General features: G+C 37.9%; 1 protein-coding gene across 1 annotated transcript in view; it reads left to right on the top strand.

The window, feature by feature from the left end:
* Positions 1-715: 715 nt before the first annotated feature.
* The window catches only part of CDC7 (cell division cycle 7), a 28,994-nt gene continuing 9,134 nt past the window's right edge, over positions 716-20,575 (top strand). The window contains exons 1-9 of the mRNA XM_032772976.2: positions 716-810; positions 8,137-8,220; positions 9,815-9,950; positions 10,743-10,836; positions 10,920-11,062; positions 13,828-14,077; positions 14,730-14,825; positions 15,756-15,931; positions 20,040-20,122. Coding sequence (XP_032628867.1) covers positions 717-810; positions 8,137-8,220; positions 9,815-9,950; positions 10,743-10,836; positions 10,920-11,062; positions 13,828-14,077; positions 14,730-14,825; positions 15,756-15,931; positions 20,040-20,122 — 1,156 coding nt within the window. The 5' untranslated portion in view covers position 716. The remainder of the gene's footprint in view (positions 811-8,136; positions 8,221-9,814; positions 9,951-10,742; positions 10,837-10,919; positions 11,063-13,827; positions 14,078-14,729; positions 14,826-15,755; positions 15,932-20,039; positions 20,123-20,575) is intronic.

Consider the following 20,575-nt stretch of genomic DNA (forward strand, 5'->3'; position numbering starts at 1 on the left):
TCCTAATATGTCAGAGTTTCACAGTCTCCCCAAAATCTAGAAGGAGGTAGATTAAAATAGTTTCATTTTGGGGGATGGAGAATTTTGATTTGTGTCACTCATTTCCTTCTGTATTTTTGTTGTTACATTCTGTAACAGGATTTTTGTTGATTAATGTGTTACTTGCTCCCCCTCTGTTTGCCAGAAGCTGGGAACTAGCAACAGGGAATGGAGCACTTGATTACCTGTTCTGTTCATTCCCTCTGGGGCACCTGGCATTGGCCACTGTTGGAAAACAGGATACTGGGCTAGATAGACCTTTGGTCTGACCCAGTGTGGCTGTTCTTATGTTCTTTCTGTAGATCCTGGAGTACATATGGATTTTTGTGTGTGAGTGTTTCTCTTCCCTCTAAAGAAGAATTTGGGAGAAGGGTAATGCTATGTATTAGTGAAGAAACACTTTGGGGATGGAAGGGAATGATTTGTGTATTAATGTTCAGCTTCCCTTCTTGCTATTGATGAGGATTTGATTTGTGTTCGTCTCCCCTTCTCTGAGATTGTGGGAGGGATTTCACTATCAGAGAATCAGAAGGGGCTTCCCAAACTTAATGTCCTCTCTCTAAATCTTGTTAGGTGTGGAGGGTGAATGGGAGCAAGCAGGCCTAAGGCATTCTCTCTCTTAGACCATATTAGTCATTGTCCTCATAGACCTTGTATTTTACTTTGTTAGTTTTGTGATGGAAGCATCCTTGAACGCTTATCAAGATGAACAACCTCCTTTGCAGACTGAAAATTTCTGTAGGAAACACGAAAAGAACAGCAAGTTGTCAGGTATGTATTTTAGAGCAGAGGCCATTGATTAAATTTTTGTTTTTGCCATGTTTCTCTTCCCCTTCACTTTAGACTCTCTACTACTGTATGTATGTATTGTTGGGTAAGATCCTGTTACACAAAGAATACATGTAACAAGATTCGAGAGGAAAAGCTTTAACAAAATTCAGTGTTCAGGGCTTTGAATTGATATTTCCAGGCTTGTTTCTGCCCAGTCTGTAGCTACAGTATTCTAATAGGATCTGTGAATTGTAAAAGAATAGTGCTATGAAATTTGTTACTATTGTAATCTAAAATTCTGGTCTGAGCTAGCTATTTTCCTTGCTGAATATTATATTTATGTCAAGTATCAGAGGGGTAGCCGTGTTAGTCTGTAAGATGCCACCGGACTCCTCATTATTTTTGTGGATACAGACTAACAGATTTATTTGGGCATAAGCTTTCATGCAACTTGCATCTGAAGAAGGGGTTTTTAACCCATGAAAGCTTATGCCCAAATAAATGTTCATGAAGACTTCCATATTGATAACCTTTGAGATCAGTCATCTAGCCAAAGACCAGGGACACAGTGCTACTTCTCCAGTGTACCTCAGGATGTGTCTCAGCCTCATCCTCGAGAGGTGAGAAAATGGCCTTAACCCTCAGTTATTTCCTATAAATTAGCTCCCCACCTGTAATGATGATGACTTCAGGTCACTATTGTCTTGGACAGGATTTGAACATATTGTCAATCCCCTGTACAGTTGTGTAATTTGCATTCCATTCCACCAATGGGGAAGTTCCATCCCACCCCCAGGAGAAGACAGGTGGTGTTTGCACACATTGGGGCAGCCACAGTTTGTTGCCAAGGCTCTGCAGGATCCCCAGCAGAAGAGACTGTATTGAATTAGTGCATTCTCTGAGCGTTCTGGCTACATTGCCTCCTTGGCTAATACCACCCTCTTTGGTGTCTGTGCTATCTAGCTGCAGGTCCTCTGTTGGAGTGAACTGTGTCTGGACAGACCTCTGCCAGTGGGAGCTGGCAAAGACTCTGGATGAAATTGAGCCAGTTGAGTGGATTCTCTGCCTAGCATTTGTTTAGAAGGGCATTGGCACTAAATTAAGGGCTGCATCGGGCCCATTAGGCTGGTGGCACAAAGTAAACCAAAGCCGGACATTGCAGGGAGGGTACAGGGCTACTGATTTTAGAGACTTGAAAGATATGTTGTCACCTGAGATAAACTTATTATATTTAAGGCATGGCCCTCCACTCTGTGCTATCTAAGAATGCTTTTTGACAGAGTTGGGGCTTTTCTTCTAAGCTATGGACTTTTTTGAAGCAATTGTATGATAAAAGAGGCTCCCTATATGAAATTACCCCTCAATACTTTTTTTAGTAATGATCTGAAAGATTAGAAGATTCTTTACTAGCACAGCAAGATGCACCGCTCAGAAAATTTTTTTTAGACTTGCGTCAGCTGGAGCAGGATATGAGCAACCTTGTACTAAAAGCTGTTTTATTTCAGTAGAACTTACTATATCAGTTACAGAGACAACTGAGGGGAGATATGATAGGTCTAAAATCGTGAATAGTGTGGAGAAAGTGAATAAGTGTTGTTTAGCCCTTCATATAACATAAGAACCAGGTGTTACCCAATGTAATTAATAGACAGCAGGCTTAAACAAATGTAAGGAAGTACTTTCCTCATACAGTGTACAGTCACCTTTGGATCTTGTGGCCAGGGGCTGTTGTGAAAGCCGAAAGTATAACTGAGTTCAAAGAAGACTTAAATAAGTTCATGGAGGATCAGTTCATCAATGGCTATTAGCTAGAAATGGTCAGGTATGCAACCTTGCGCTCTGGGTGTCTCTAAACCTCTGGCTGCCAGAAGCTGGGCCTGGATGAATGGATGGATAACTCACTAGTTGTCCTGCCATGTTCATTCCCTCTGAAGCATCTGGCACTAGCCATTGTTGGAAGACAGGATACTGGACTAGAAGGACCATTGGTCTGACCCAGTGTGGCCATTCTTATGTTTTCAGAAGTCAGAAAATATGACAACTCCTTCTGTTCTCACTTGCGAGGCTCAGCTTTATGGTTACTAGCTTCTGGTCAATGAAATCTGTGTAGGATCTTCTTCAGAACATAAGAATGGCTGTACCGGTCAGACCAAAGGTCCATCTAGCCCAGTATCTGTCTATCGACAATGGCCAGTGCCAGGTGGCCCAGAGGGAGTGAACCTAACAGGCAATGATCAAGTGATCTCTCTCCTGCCATCCATCTCCATCCCCTGACAGACAGAGGCTAGGGACACCATTCAGTAATGTAACTGTCATTGGGTGGCGCAAGAATGTTATTTATGTACCTTGCAGTCTTTACAGTTCTGTCTTGAATGGCATTTACAGGGTCTCCTCTCTTATTATCTTTGGCAGGTTAGATACAAACATCAATATTGTTTTAAAAAAAAACCTGGATTTCTTGTATTTAAATACAGGTTTATGCTAAATTAGATATGAAATCAACAACCTATGTTAGGACTTAAGTTGCTTATAATTTATCAATCATTTAAATTAAGTACAAAAATTATTAAGCAGTGCATATTTGCTGACAAGTTTTAAAGAATGTCAAAGTACTGAACTGCCGGAAGTTACTGGCTAAGCAGCTGGAACCAGAGGTTGTGGAAGTGCTAAACCAGCTTTTGACAGCAGTAGCCTCTTCTGCACGTGTGGAAAGAGAATATTTTCTTCATTTCAATTTATTCAAATAGTTCAGGTCAATGACTAGTTTGTTCAATACCTTCTTTGTTTAATAAAGCAATTAGTTTTAAATGCAAAAACATATGTTGATACTTTTGTCTCCAGCACATTTAATTTTATTTAATAAAGTTCTGTTTTGTGCATTTTTAACTGAATGTGACAATTTTCTTTCAAATATGGCATGACACAAATCAAGTTAAAAAACCTAATAAGAAATGCATCACACACTGTTTTCTAATGTAATAAAAATGTAAAAATTAAGAATCTGACAAGATGTGTGTTAAGCTATATAATTTCTTAAATAAACATGGTTTATACTCCTGGTTGCAAAAATGAACACCAAAGTCAGGAGATAAGGTATATTTAGTTGCAAAAAACCATGTTTTAATAGTTACCAACTAATGAGAATCAACCTTTTTTTAGGAAAATATCTAAAAAGTACAAATGCAGAATATGATTAAACATCATGATTAAGTTTAAAGCCAGGTTCTGTGATTGCTGATTAAAATCAGTGATTTAAATCATTCACCCTGATTTTTTTTGACCATTTGGGAATAGCAAACATCCTTTAAAATGGACAATATCACATGAAAGTCTCATTCTGTATTTCTCATTGTAGTCACGGGAAATGATACAAACATGGACAATATTATTTTGAAGAATGTTCCTCTCGTATGGTGTTGAGAATTGTTCATTTGTCATTGTTGGCCAAAGTGATCTGATTGTAGGTTTAAGAAAAAATATCAAATGCCAAACACCATCTTAAATATTTTTGTGTTAAAGAGAGGTGGCGGGGGGGTGACTGGTTATGGCTTTTCATCATTTGTAGTCAAAAACAATAATTGAGCGAATGGTGGATGTGCATTTTAACTAAAAGCTAGAAAATCCCACATACATGCGGAGGTTTTCTCAATGTATTTGCTTTCTGTTAAGCGTCTGAAAATATTTGTATGGTGTCAGAAATTTTTTAAAATCAAACTATGGACTTCCCAAGATTCTTAGAACACAATTAAGCTGTCATTTTGTGAAAATGACAAAAATTAAATCATTTTCCATGACTTTGTTACTGTACAAATAAAGCAAAATTAATAAAACTTAGCAAGAAAACAAATGTGTTGTAATTCTTATGTTTAATATACTGTATAACTGCTTAATAAGTTTTTGCTTGTGACTGTCAGTTTGTACCACAGGTACAGATATGTGCTATTAATATTTGAAGCATTAACTTATGTCGTTGATGTAGCAGAGTGTAAATTTCTGAATTCTTTTTGTTAGTCAAAGCAAAAACTTTGACATGAGGAATAATCTCTGGTAAGATCTTACTGTTCATCAGTTCTAAAATAACATACCTAGCTTACGAAGTCCCCAGTTTACCATGCCTCATAGGATTTAGGAATGGCCGGGATGCTGAGCTGCTTTGCTTAACTCAGCGTCTTGTGCAATTAAGCACTCTCTACGCTGAGTACTCCTGGGGGAATTCTGCACCCAAAAAAAAAATATTCTGTGCACATTTTTAAACTTCTGCATATTTTATTTGTCAAAATAACGGAGTATAATCACTTTGGTTTCAACTATTTTGGTAATTTATTTAAACTACAATACAATGGATAGAGAATGGGAGTGGAGAGAATTGGAGGAAATCCCTGAAGCCCCTTGCCTAATAGTAATGTTGTTAGGTTTGACCCTTTATTTCTAGTTTAGTCAACAAATATATGCAGCCATATGCTCAGTGTTACATTATAGGCAACTGAAGAGCAAGTGAGGGCAGGGGAATCAAACTCACAATTAATATTTGCTACTAACCTTTCTGGAGATGGTCAGCAGCCAACTGTTCATGGAGCACATTTTGATAGGGAATATTTTGAGTCCAAAAATTTAGACCTGTTCTAATCACGAAAGCACCTTAAGCATTTATAAGGCCATACTGTCCCTTATATACCTCTGGCAATGTGAAGGAGCCTTAAAACTTTTACACCTGTTTTATACTCCTGGGGGAATTCACAAAGACAATGGGAACAATTTACTAAGCAGCCTGGCTGCTATATTCAGCTCTGCCTGAAGGGCCAGAACCTGCCCCATGCTTACCTCCTCAGAAACACCCTGAAACTCTGTCCCTCCACACCGAGCGTGTTGCAATAGTGAGTGAGAGAGAGAGAGAATCTCTCTTTCACTTTCATGACTGCCCAGCTCCCCCCTGCCATTGGTGATTTACATCTCTATCGACTGCTCGGGGCACCTGAACCAACCTGCCTGTGCTGCCGGGGAGGAGCTCATGACTGCTCTTGCAGTTTCCCTTTGCTTTCCCATCAGAAGTAATTTTTTCTGCAGGGAAGCAAAGAAATCGGCAGTGGACATGAATTCTGTGCATGCGCAGTGACACAAAATTCCCCCAGGAGTACACTCTACAATTAGTCACTGAAACACTTCAAAACAAGTATAGGGTGAAAAATGATAGTATTTTTCTTCTAAAAAAGATCTGATGCACCTTTGCCTGCCCAGTACCAACCACTGGCAGACACTTAAATGTTAGGAGTTTTTAAAAAATTACTAACATTAATTTTATATTTGCAGTGTGGATACAAGCTTGGAAAGGCTGGATGGGTAACAACTATTAATGAGCATATTTTAAAAGAAGGGGAAGAGACTTGGCAGTGGGGGAAAGATGAGGAAGAATGATGAGATGAAATACAGAGTGGGGGCAGTAGCCTTCAGCAGTTTAAAATGTATATTTTTTTTGTAATTAACTTTCAACTAAAATTTATTTTAAAACTCTAATGGGGACTTCTGACATCTGTTTTCAGGTTCTTGAAAGGAGGGAAAGGATTCAAGAGTCACATTTCAGTCTTCTGTTTATGTTGCAGCAGTGAAATTTGTTCATTTGGGCTCGTGTGGGTTTGGGAATACATATACATACAGAGTACATGCCTATTGTAATCTTTCTGGTATGACTGTTTATAATTTGATTTTTATTGTTCATGGTATTTATTACATCAGTGCTTACTATGCTTCTTTTGTATAATATATAATCCTAGTTTAAACATTTTGCTATTGTATGTGTTAATTTGGACATGATTTTCCCTCTACCGTTTTAGTATGTATAATACATATGAGTTTAGCTCCTACCAAATACATCATTTTTATTATGTGAAAACAATACAAACCATTCTTGAAAACATCTATTGTAGGAATATTTTACCCTTGCTGTAGTAATTAGCCACAAACTCCATAAAAGTATGGGCCAATGACTTTTTGGTTCTCACTGCTTTGAAATATCAGGCTATCTGTCTAGGTGTCTAAATATGGACTTAGGAGTCAAACACTAGTGTTACAGATGGTGATAAAGGGTGACACTAATTGAGCCCAACCATTGTAAAATGTTTCAACTTTAAATGTAACTTGCCTTGTGTATTTTCATATGCTTTATCTTCTAAGGTTTTATAGTATTTTAGCAGTAGCATAATGGTTTATTGTTGCATGACAATAGAACATAAGACAGCATAACAAATTAGAATTTCTCTGAAAATTACAAAAGAAGTGTTTTTTTTTTTGTTTGTTTGTTTGTTTTGTTTTTAGAATGCATTTGAGTCCTCTAATACTTGTCTAAAATAACAAGGGCCCATCCTTTGAGTGAAATTCCTTAGCTTTCCTATAAGGATGCAGTATCCTTGCTATGCCATCTAGTGATTGGAGTATAAAATGCAACAATTTAAATATAATCAGCAAGGCTTTTTTATCTGAATATTTTTAACAGTCCTCCAATAACAACATACGAGTTTGTCTTCCTAATATTTTCCTTTTTTAAACCCTTTTCTTTGTTTTGTAGTCTTTGAAGTTTACCTCTTACATACCCCATTTCTCAGCAGCCAGTATAGATTTGTCTTCTATGAAATGGTGACATTACTAACTCCATGTGTATGTTAGTCTCTGAACTATAATCTGAGATCCTATTAATTTTGAGGGTTGGCCATGCTGTGCTGAGTGGCAGCAATTTAAAAGTTTTAAACAAAACATTATAGCAGCATATAATTTATAGAGCGTGATAGAGGGGGGCAGTACTGTTGGCATTCAGTTAGCAGTTATGTCAGGAAGGGCAGAGTTTAATGCCCCTCTCAGTTGGGTTTGTCCATGAAGGTGGATTAGAGACATCAAATTTAATCAACAGAGGTCTGGACCAAAAAATAAATAAATAAGACAAAGGTCGATATTCATGGATCATGAGTCTCAAGCCAAAAAAGTTAAACTCTTTGCAGATTACCTCAAACTACATTCTTTGACAATTTAAAGTACAATATTTTTATGTGAATGCCTCAGGTGCCTGACACCATGCTAACTGGAATAATCTTTACTACTCTTTTGCGATCTTGGGCACTAAACCCGCAAGCGTGTTCATGTTTAACTTATGCACATGAGTGTTATTCAAATGTACCTGCATGTGTCTTTGCAGGACTAGAGCCCCGGTTTGTTTTATACTACTACTTATGCAATTTCACCCTCATTTATCTGAATTAAAGTCTAATACGTGTCCTGAAACTTAACTAGTAAACTGAGACTAAGCAAAATATTTTCTGTTTTCCTTTATTCCCTCAACAGGAGTAAAAATAGATATTGAAAAACTTTATGAAGCAGTGCCACAGCTTGTAAATGTGTTCAAAATTAAGGAAAAAATTGGAGAAGGTAAATGTATTGAATTTTGATGTACTTAAGAAATACAGATTTTAAGAGTATAAAACTATATAATGAAGTCCAATATTGGCAAATTCTAGTATGACTGCCATTTTGTGGATTGCTTTTTAGTATTGTTAGAAGGAAATGGGAGTTCTTCTATTTTAGTTGCAAGTACAAATGCTTGTAGATAAGGGTTTTTCCAAAGAGATTTTCCTGCCAGATTCTTGAAACCTCTTACCAAAGTAGACTGATTTAAACAGCTTGTTTTGATTTAGACCAGGCAGTTTAAACATCTATAGGGTGCTGCAGCTCTTGGAGTAGATTTAGCCAAGTGTGTCTACGTAAAATTTAATCCACCTATATTTGTCTCTAAGGTATACATTCTAAATGTACAATTATACTCTGAGACATTTCACTACCAGTAAAGTTGTCTCTGCTTTTCTCATATTAAACCCAATGGGCGGGGCTAAGAGAGGAAAATGGACGATTATTGCAAAGATTTTTAAAATATGGGCTCAAACTAGGCACATTGTCAAATTTTTAAAATTTGACAATGGGACTTAGGCCCCAATTCTGTGACCATGCACATGCTTAACTTTACTATGAATAATCCCATTGAAATCAGGGCAATAAAATTAAGCATATGTGTAAACATTTGCAGGATGGGAGCTGACACATTTTTGAAAATTTTACCTGCAAAATCTTTGATGAAAGTTTTCCTCTAAACTTAATGTTTTGACTTTTCTTATATTTGAAAGTATATAAAGTAGGTGTTTGGTTTTTTTAACAGCTATTTATGATTGTAATACTTGTGATAGCTTGCTAAATGTTTAAAAACTTACTAGTCTGTAAAGCTGCTTTAAAAGAGAGCTACATATTTAGTTCAGTACAGCAATCTGAAAGTTCAAGAGCATGGAATGCTTCTTGTCATTAAATAAGGTTGTTTGTTCATGACACTTTATTTTAATTTATAACGGTGTTTCTAACCCTGTTGATGGAAGTGACATTTGTGACTCCGGAAATACTGAAGGCTTATATGCAAAGATGTGTTTCCACTTGCACTAACTTAGGGTGTGGGGTCATATCCTCCCTTCAGTTTCTCTCCCCAAAAAAGGTAAAGGGCTTGCTAGTTATTGATGTTATTCCTTTAGCTCAAGTGGAGGGGCCTGTGTTTTTGTTGCTGATAGTACTAGGGTTGATTCCTGCTGGCAACTGTGATCTGTATATGCAACTATAGTCTTGTTATGCTTGCATACAAGTCTAACGTTTTGCAATTGTAATGACTTTAAATTATATTTTATGGTCTAGTAACATTTCTTATTAATTATTTTGTACTTCCCAATTTCTGGACACTCATGGTTAATTTTCTTAAGTACTTCAGGGTTATCAGACAAATTTTTAAGTGGCTTTCTGTACTAAAACCACTTTTTAAAAGTTTTCCTCATGCTTTCGCCTTGACTTTGAAACCTGTTGTTTTGTGTCAAACTTAACTTGACTCAAATAGTCTCTTTCAGCACAAGTGCAGCAGTCAGACCAGTAACATGAAATACTTTAATTTAGCTAATCCAAAGCTGTTAAACATAGGTTTCATACTTTCTTACAGGTACTTTTAGTTCCGTTTATTTGGCCACAGCCCAGCTACAAGCAGGATGTGAGGAAAAAATGGCTTTGAAACACCTAATTCCAACTAGTCATCCTCTACGAATTGCTGCTGAACTTCAGTGCCTTACAATAGCAGGGTAGGTAAACAAAAGACACTCCTTTAGATTTAAAAAAAAAAAAAAAGTTGTCAACTAAATTTAAGTGTCATCTAAACTAAAAGTTGTGTGTCTAGTTACTTTTTAGTTTTGGTGGTACTTGCATTTTGCTGAAGTTTTGACCACAAGAAAATAAAAATCAATAACTCTTTATATCAAGGGTGTACCATAAATGGATCATGTTAGCTATAATGCTCATGTTGCTTTACGCTAGTCTCAATTTGCAACTGACTTTGTATATGCTAGTAAAAAGTTCTAAGAGTTACACAGTATACATATGCAATCAAACATATTTTAGGTAGGAAATGACTATGATAGAATCCTCTCTAGTACATCTGAAAATACTGCCACTGGCACTGAATTCTCTTCACTGGTTTAGGAATAGAGGTGCATTGCTGATATTTGCTGGTTCCAAGACAGGTGGTTGGAATAGCTCTTATCTGACATTTTAAACCAGTTGCTCTCAAAAGGCTCAATCATGGATCATGCAAATCCATGAGAGTAGACTCAAGCCCTAAAAGTGGGCCATGAAGCCCCCATGGTCTGCAGAGCCCTTCGTTGCAAATTGAAGACTGAAACACTTTGAGAAAAGTAATGAGGGGATTGTGTTCAGAGTACATGCTGGTACTTTGTATGGCTGTTCATCAGTGTTAGGCAGCTGGCAATATGGAATTTGTGTATTAATAGAAAAAGCTTGCTGAAGTTTTCTGTGGGAGCCAGGTGAAATAACCTATTTTCTATTTGTTTCAAGATAGTATTTTCTTTTTCCTTTAGGGGGCAGGATAACGTTATGGGAGTTAAATATTGCTTTAGAAAAAATGATCAGGTAGTTATCGTTATGCCATATCTGGAACATGAATCCTTTTTGGTAAGTCTCAGCCTTCTTTTTATATAAGCAGTAAGATACTTAATTATAAAGAGTTGCAAAATTACAATATTCAAATCTTTCAGGACGTTTTGAACTCTCTCTCTTTTGAAGAAGTACGAGAATATATGTTTAATCTGTTTAAAGCATTGAGGCGCATTCATCACTTTGGTATTGTTCACCGTGATGTCAAGCCTAGTAACTTCCTGTACAACAGGCGGCTGAAAGAGTAAGTCTACACAGATGACTTTTATTATGATCTGATTTGGGAATGTGTGCCTAGGAAGAACATAGTAAATTAAGTTTGGAGGTTTTTCCCTTCCAGCTATACAATATGGGCTTAAACAGTAGAAATACATTTATAAATAAATAATTTTATTTAGAGTTTAGGGACTTGGTCAGGGTGGGAAAAAAAACAATATAGTAAACGTGAAAAAAGTTTGGATCACAGAACGGCAAATACTTTTAAAAAATAACAATTTTTAAACCTAATGAGTAAAACTAGTAAAATTGTTGCATGTTCAATAAGATTAAACCAAATAAAATCACTGTCCATTATTTACTTTAATATAGTTAATACTGACCATTATTTGTGTACCACATAGGTTTTCAACCTGTGTGTGTCTTGCAGCACACCTCAAGTGTACATAGCAAGATAGCTGATGTTTTGGGGTTTTTCTTTTTTTATTGTCTTGCACTATGTAGCTTTTCTACAATTAGCTATTCCTAAAACTAGGTCAGGTTGTATTAATTTCTTGTCAGCATGTAACTAAATTAAGGTAGCTAGGTGATATTGTCCACCTTTTGCAAGGAGTTCATAGTTGCCTTCCTGTTAGTGAGTAGCTATATCCTTATGGCTTGGTAAATATTTCACTGCAGTCCATACAAGAGTAAGGTAAAACTTTATAGGGAAAACTGTCTTGCATCAATCTATGCATCTAGAAATTCTGTGAAAGTAATTTTCTTAACTCTTAGAAGATGAATTTCTCCCATATTGCTTGTTTACTCTGCTAGAATCATTTTAGAAAAGCATTCTATTGTTTCTGAAGTGTTTTATGAGATCTGATGTTGAGTCAACTGTTGTATTCATGAAACAAAATAGTGACTCAAATGACTTTCCCATGGCAAGTAGTAAGCATTTTGTGTGTATGTGCCACCAGCTTTTGTGGAACCAAAGTCTTCAATTTAAAAAAGTTGTTGTTCTCAATGTAATGGGGTCAACACCCCCGTCTCATGAGCGCCCCCTCTGGTTGAGGGTGTCCACGGGCTTTAAACCAGTCCACCCCTGGTATGGGGCCATATCTCCAGGGCCTCCTCCCTGGAGACACTGTCTTCCTGCAACTGCCCCAGGCTCAGTCCCTGCAGCCAGCCAAGAGTGCCTTCATTGCTTCCCTGGTCCCTGCTAGTAGACTGTCTTTGGCTCAGTCCTAGCAGCCAGCCAGGAGCCTCTTGCTCCCCCAGTCCATGCCCCTATTTAGCTGTCCGTCGTGCTGCAGTTCCCTCAGTCAGCCATGCATGCAGTCCTTTCTTCTCCAGTTCCAAGCAGCAACTACCCTATCTTTGGCTCTGTAGGTCCTTTTTATAGGGCCCTCCTGGGCCTTCATTGACTGCTTCCCCCCTTGCAGTCAGTCATTCTAGCCTCCTTGGAGGACCTTTCCATTGCTCCTTTCCTAGGATAAGTGTGGCAGGACCCTGAGGCCTCCAGCAGGGGGCCTCTGGGCATAGTCTACTCCAGACTCATCATTGCAAAGAAAAACTTTCAGATATGAATCAAGTGTAAACTAATGCAGTCATATCTTCTGAAGTCTGCAGCCAGCTCCAATTGTGCTGCTGAAATCTGGCAAAACTTTCAGCATTGTGAAAACTAATAGGTCTTGTCTGTTTTCACTGTTACTGTTGTGATCCTGTTGGACAGCAGTGAAATTGATAAGAATCAAGTCAGATTCACTCAGCTGTTGTTGTCTGAGGTAGTTGTGAACAATAGTTGAGCCAAGCACTGGAGTTATTGACTAGGAGAATGGAACCTAAAGGTGAGACTGATGGGTGGGGTTGTAAAGCCCTCTTTGGTAGCAGCCAGAAAGCTGAAGGAAGGATAAAGTAGCAAAGACACTCCACTCAGATCTTCCTGAAGCCTAGGGAAAGATTAAAGTAGCAGAGACCCACCCAGTCTCATAGTAGCCAATGAGATGTGGGGAATAAAGAGACTATTCAGTCTCCTTTCCAGCATCCAGTGTGGGATAGATGATGGCTTTAAATGTATATGTACTAGCTAAAGGCTGGTATGGAAAATGGAGTCCCCAAGCAGCACCCTGGTAGAAATTTCAGCATCATCCCATTTTCTAGTAGCTTGGTGGGGGTACAAGGTGGGGATTGACTTCTTGCTTGGACATTTGCCCCTTGCCAGTAATGTCCACTATCTTTCATAAGTCTGGAGCTATTAGGTTTAGTCCTCTGGCTATTAAATGCCTAGTAAAATTTTCAAGCCCGGTGTGGGTGTGTATAAAATTTCAGAGGGAAATTGACAAAATATAGGGATTAGGTAAAGGTAAGATAAGGGATGCTGGGGGAGGGATTTTGACACTGAAAACAACTCAGGGAAACAACACATGATAAGAAAAGAACAGAAAATGGAATAAGAGAAAATAAGTAACAAAATAATAGTAGGCAGGGCTTATTGATTAGTATTCAAACTGTATTGGATAATTTTTTTTATATTTCACCAGCCCCAAGAATGAGACTTTTTAAAAACATTCATTTGATCATCAATTTTCTATTATGGCTACAGCATAACTGTTCTTTAAATTGCAGTGGATATAGTGGAACAACTGTATTGCACCTGGTTAATATGTTTAAAGCATCTAGGTAAGAGGGGTCAGCTAAATTTTTCAAACTCTGCCTCATAAATGCCAATGTATACCTTAGCTTCTGTTCTAAGGAACTGTTTTTTTGAATATTAGTTTTCTTAAATTTTTTTTTTAAATTTGTGTCTTTTAGGTATGCCCTAGTAGATTTTGGCTTGGCACAAGGAACCCCCGATACGAAAATAGAACTACTCAGAGTTGCCCAGTCTGAAAGCCAACAGGAAAGTTGCTCACAAAATAAGCCTCACCTAACTTTGGGAAACAGGGTTTCTGTCAATGTTGCAGCATCTAGACAGATAGCTCAACAGTCAGCCTCAAAAACATCTGATAAATGGTGCTGCTCGCTTTCACAAATGCAGATTAAACAAGGAAAAGGAGGAAAGGTTCTGAGTCTTTTTCACTAATATTGCCACGAGTTTATTTAATGTATTACTTCATCCAACAGGGGGAGATGTAATACTAAAACAATTTGTCAGGCTCCAATTCCAAATCTTACTGTGTGTGCACTTATGCAACATGTTAGAAACGTTTTGTAAGAGTTAAACTGTTTTGTAAAAATGGAACTAGTTTCTGAATAACTATATAGGCTTTGAACATTACTTCATTCAGTGTCTACTATATCTAATAATAAAAATAATGGATTCTTACGTAATGCTGCATGCTGTGTAAAATGCAATAATGTTTGGTGAGCCCCTGAATCTCCTTATATAAAAAGTAGTTAACATTTTAGCAATACATACCATGGCTTCCCTCCCCACAGAAAGTTTCTCATCTCTAGTTTAGTTGCACATCGAAATACAACTGCTGTACGTGTAAATTTCAGGGTGTCTTGGCATATTTCTGAAGGGATGTGTTTTGTAAGCATGTTTATGGTTTTGTCTAGACTGTTGTCTTCATCCACAGTAAGCTGGTGCCTGGAAATGACTTGCATGCAGCTGTTTTTGCCTTATGTCACATCATACTTTTAAATACTGTTAGATTACAGCTGACAGTGTTACAGATAAAATTCTTATTGTCCTTTTTTCGTTGTTGTAGGATGGGTCTGCACACCATTCTGTCCAGCGCTCTGTCTTTGGAGAGAGAAATTTTAATATCCATAGCTCCACATACCAGGAAAGCTCCACAATAAAAGTAAGCAATACTGCTCACCAGGAACACAATCAATTATACAATAGTTGTGGAACTTAACTGTGTTTCAGTACTAGATATCCCTAACTACTATTAGTGACTTGTTGTGGCACTAACAATTATTGAACAGAATTGGCATTTTAGCAAAGTCTTACATTTACTAAAGACTTAAGAGATTTTTTTCAAGCTATTGAAGTCACAGTAGTTACTGTTATGGTCTAGCTGTTGCCCCACATGATTTTGTTTATATAGTAATTAATCTTTTTCTATGTATCTATGTAGCTTAGAAATTACTCCAAAAACTTGCTTTTGTGTTCTGCAGTTGATAAGGCTACAGAGAAAACAGACTAAGTTTGTAATAAACATTTTTACTATACTGTTTATAATCAGGGCATGATGTCTAGTGAAAAACTAGACATTAGCAAGAAAAACCCTATGAACAAAGGCAGAGGGTTTGGCCAACAGTGATATTTTAACTTGGCAGTTTTGGCTGTGAAATAATATAGCCAAATACTAGCATCTAACTCACTTCTTAGTGTTTTTCCATTCCCATTTTTGCATAGAGTCTGTCTTTTCTTAATTAAAAACAAACAAGACAAAACCCTAGCCAATAACTAAACAACATTATACTGGTAAACATTACTGTAATTTCAAAGTACTTATTAATATCCACAATATATTCATTAGTAGTAGTCACTGAAAGTCTAATTTCCCAAGAAAATCACCACTAACTTTACGAATCTTAAATCCCTTGCTACTCTTATTAGCCTTTGCGTTATCAGTAAATAGGACTGGTGGTCTCCTCTTTTAAAACTGGTAACATGTTTTTGTTAGTGCTTTCTACACTAATGGAAGGGGAAGCGGAATAATGAAGCAAAATGGAAATAGCGTTTAAATGTTTAATATTTAGAACATATAACATCTATATTACAGCTTATAAAGCAATCAAAGGTGATGGATGTTGCATCTAGAAAATTAGCAACAAAGAAGAAGACTTCTACAAAAGCAGTGAACAATGGTGTAGCCAGGAAAGCTGCCAACAGTTGCCCAGCTATCTTGACCTGTGACTGTTATGCAACAGATAGAGTTTGCAGTGTTTGCCTTTCAAGGTAATTTGCTTTTGATGATTCTGTAAAATCAACTTCTGTGCTGTCAAGCAAGGTTAGAAACTTAGATTTATTGGACAGTTAATTTAGTAAATGAAAGATAGCATTAGACCTATGCAAGTTACATGTATTAGAACACAATGTGTATTCTAACCTGACAAAGGTCATGGATTTCATATGGTACTCACTTCCAGTGCTAACTTTTCTCATTGCAGATAAATGCAATTATTTGTAGTTAAAACAGTTTGACATTGAAAGAGTTTTCTCCATTGGATGTTAGTGTATATAAAGACTGTTCCTTTAAGGTGTGGGGGACTTTTAAATTTCAGTAAGATCTCTGCATTAAAATTCTGAAATGCGTTTGCGACAGGCCTTATTTACACGTAGATGGGTTTTCCTATATTTACACACCACACACACACACCTATAGCAGTTACCCTTCTCAATGCAGAAACAGTTTGTAAGGAAAGTGTAGGTCCACTATTGCAGGAAAGGAAAGCTAATAACAGATGCCATCAAGAAGGCTGAAGTGTTCAATACCTATTTTTGTTTCATTCTTTGCTAAAAAGGGTTAAAAAAAAGGACCCAGGGAATTATAGAGCACGCAGCCTAACTTGGATACCTGGAAAGATGCTGGAACAAATGATTCAATCAATTTATAAGCACCTAGAGCAGGCCTACACAACTTGTAAAGTGGCAGGGCTACATTACTCCAAAGAAAACAGCTGAGGGCTGAAAACCCCCAGCACCACGGAAACACCCCGCCCCAGCACCGCCCAGCCCTGCAGAAACAAACCCTCCTTCCCCAGCGCCGCCCCCACCAAAACAGCTGTGGGCCAAAAAAGGAAGGTTGGGGGTGGGGAGGTGATACTTGATTTTAAATTAGTCAGGGGCTCCCAGCTGAAGAGGTGGCTGGGAGCTGTCAGGGGCAAATTAAAAGGCCCGTGGCTCTGGTGGCTGGGGGAAACCGGAGCTTTGTGGGGCTGGGGCAGGGATTTAAAGGGCCCAGAGCTCCTGCCACTGAGGGGAGCCTGAGCCCTTTAAATCCCAGCCCCAGCCCATCCGCTGGAGCCACGGCTGGGATTCAAAGGACTCTGGGCTGCCTGCAGCTACCAGGGAGCCCTGAGCCCTTTAAATCTCAGCCGCGGCTGGGAATCTCTGCGGGCAGTCCAGAGCCCTTTGATTCCTGGCCGCAGCTGAGATTTAAAGGGCTCTGGGCTCGCCGCTGCAGGCAGCCCAGAGCCCTTTGATTCCCCATCATGGGCCGTACTGTGAGCCTCCGGCCGTATGTTGTGCAGGCATGATCTAGAGGGTAACAGAGTTATAAGGAATAGCCAAGAAGGATTTGTCAAGAACATGTCAAACCAACCTAATTTCTTTCTGTGAGTGGGTTACTGTCCTAGTGGATTGGAGCCGGGGACAATAAATGTGATACCTTGATCTTTAGTAAGGCTTTTGATCCCACATGACATTCTCACAAGCAAGCTAGGGAATTGTGGTCTAGATGAAAACTTGCAAAACTGGTTATCAGAATAGTTATTGATAGCTTAGCATCATACTGGGAGGGTGTATCTAGTGGGATCAGTCCTGGGTCTGGTACTAATCAATATTTCCATTGATGACTTGGATAGTGGAGTGGAGAGTCCACTTATAAAATTTGTGGATGACACCAAACTTGGAGGTATTGCAAGCACTTGGGAGGGCAGGATTAGATGCAAAACAACCCTGATAAATTGGAGAATTAGTCTGAAATCAATAAGATGACATTCAGTAGAGGCAAGTGCAAAGTACTTCACTTAGGATGGAAAAATCAAATGCACAACTACAAAATAGGGAATAATTGGCTAGATGGTGCTGCTGCTTAAAAGGATCTGGGGATTACAATAGATCAAAAATTGAATGAGCCAACAGTGTGATACCATTTTGAAAAAAGGCTAATATTCTGGGATGTATTAGGAAGAGTGGTGTTTGTGAGACATGGGATGTAATTGTCCACTCTACTTTATACCTCAGCTGGAGAACTGTGTCCAATTCTGGGTGTTATATTTTAAGAAACATGTGGATGAACTGGAGAGAGTCCAGAGGAGAGGAACAAAAATGATAAGATTTAGAAAATCTGACCTATGAAGAAAGGCTAAAAGGTTTTGAGGAAAAAACTGAGTTGGGGATCTGACAAGTCCTCAGATATGGTAATATCTGTAAGGGCTATGACAAGTTGTTCTTCATGTCTATCAATGCAGGACAAGAAGGAAGTAATGGGCTTAATCTGAAGAAAGGGAGATATAGGTTAGATATTCGAAAACCCTTTCTAACTCTTCAGGGTAGTAAAGCTCTGGAATAGGCTTCCAAGGGAGGTTGTGTAATCCCCATAATTGGAGGTTTTTAAGAACAGGTTGGACAAACACCTGTCAGGAATAGTCTGAGTTTACTTGGTCCTGCCTTAGTACTTAATGACTTCTTGAAGGCCCTTCCAGCTCTACAGCTTTCTATTTCTATGATTAAACCAGCAAAACAGTTATTTTGGCAGCATAGCTTAAACTAGTTCCCCAAACAGAATAAGCTAAACCAGGAAGAGGGTTGTTTTGTTTTGTTTTTTTTTTTCCTTGCAATAACTGCATCTGCACTAAGACTTTGCTGGAATAGCTATGTCTGTTAGCTCTGTGACTTTTCACATCCCTAACAGACATAGCTATGCCAGCAAAATTTAAGTGTAGGCCAAACCACATTTAAAAATGAACTGAAATGCTGTTCAAGAAACCCCCAAAACCTGAAAATGTAGAATTATTTTACTTTATTAATTTATGAAAACTTTACATCTTAAAACCCTACATTTGACAAATGTAGGCGCTACTTAGCTAAGCAGTCAAGACTTGAATTCAGGGTTCCATATTTCTCTTGCAAGAGTCAGTCATGTCTTCCATTTATTGTAGATATTTCTAGGCACCTACAAGAACTCAGTACCCTTCAAGTGCTGTGCAAGGGAAATACAGAACCATGAACTCAGGTCTTGGCAAGTAAATAAGAGGAAACATATTTGTTAAACAAATTTAACTTGTATCTGGAAACTTACACTGTGTGAACTGTTCCAAAAATAGCAATACCACATCTGAAATTGTCACTTTTTTCATTTGAAATTTCAACAAGTTCTAGTATTTAAGGCATTTTGGTTGCCCTTTAACATATTGTTTTCTGCACATTTGGTTGTTCATCGCTAAAAGGGAAACTGTTAATTTTGTCTTATAGCCTAAGATCGGGAGGGAAGTTAGATTTACCATTTTTTTTTCTCTAGACATGTGTAAGTAAATTGTAAGGACATTTATCATGTACACGCCTTAATAGTCAGACTGGCCAAACAATTCGGCATTTTAGTTCAAATCCATCCCATATGTGGAGTTAACTTCCATTCATATGAGCCATTCCCCCATCAGGGATGTGGGTTATTCCAACAATTCTTTGCATTAATGAGAAAGTTCTGTTTACTGGGTGTAGTTTCCAAAATACTATGTGTTGCCTTACTTCCTGGTCTGATGTGACTGTATTTTGACAATCATTTAATCTTGTTAGTCAAACATGCCATTTTTACTGAGCATGAGGGGGTTCAAGTTACTAATTCAGAAAACAAACCTGACCCCTGCAAGCCAGACAGGTAGGTCTACATGGGGGACACTCAGAATTTTAAGATGAATTAACTAAATGTTTGTATGTGCTTTAACTTCACACACCTGTGCGGATGCTCTTATTCAAAAGTAAATTGGCCTTAAGCTAGTGCTTTAACTAAAAGTGTGAAGTTAATTCATCTTAACTTTTCTGAATCTCCCCAGGTAAGCCAGCCCTTAATAGAAATCATGCTGCAGTTGAATGGAACTGAAAACATAATCATGACTGAAGCATGCAACTTATTTGTATACTGTTCTCTCTCTAAATATCGTCTGTATTCAACACATTTAATATTGCCTGTTTAAAATGTTAATACATGAACATACCACAATCTTGACATGTCTCATGGAAGCATATGTTAGAAATAGTTTTAAAAGTCTTCTGTTGTAACTAGAAACATTATGAATTCTGTTTCCTATTACACTCTAAATGCGCTTTTCTTTTTTACTACAAGACATCAGCAAGTTGCTCCTAGGGCAGGTACACCAGGATTCAGAGCACCAGAGGTATTAACTAAGTGCCCTACTCAGACTACAGGTAGTATGCATCAGACTGAATTTAGTGACTCTTCTACACTTGTGTTTTCCCCATTTGTGCATATTACTTTCTCTGATTCTAAGAACTCTTTTTCTGTTTACATATGGAATTCATTTTATTGTCCTTTCTAACATTATTCAAGCATTTCCTGGTTGTTGTTTTTTTGGTTTTTTTAATTAGAGTGTTCATTACTCAGAATGAAGAACAAGTTAAGAATGTTTTTTAAAATGTTAAACCTTGAATACATCTTGCATTCATTTAAGGTAAAGAGCCATATGCAGCAGTTCAGTAGAGTTTGTCTTTTTAAAAAGAACTTTCAGCTTTTGTCCAACGTTTTGGCTTTGTGTCAATTTAAATGTTCTGAAGTGCCCTTCTCTCCTCCCCCTCCCCCACCCTGTTTATACTTCAGATGCTTTTAAAAAGAGAGATTCTATCAAACAATGTGCTTTCAGA

The sequence above is a fragment of the Chelonoidis abingdonii genome, chromosome 7 (genome assembly GCF_003597395.2).
Source record: "Chelonoidis abingdonii isolate Lonesome George chromosome 7, CheloAbing_2.0, whole genome shotgun sequence".
Taxonomy (NCBI): Eukaryota; Metazoa; Chordata; order Testudines; family Testudinidae; genus Chelonoidis; species Chelonoidis abingdonii.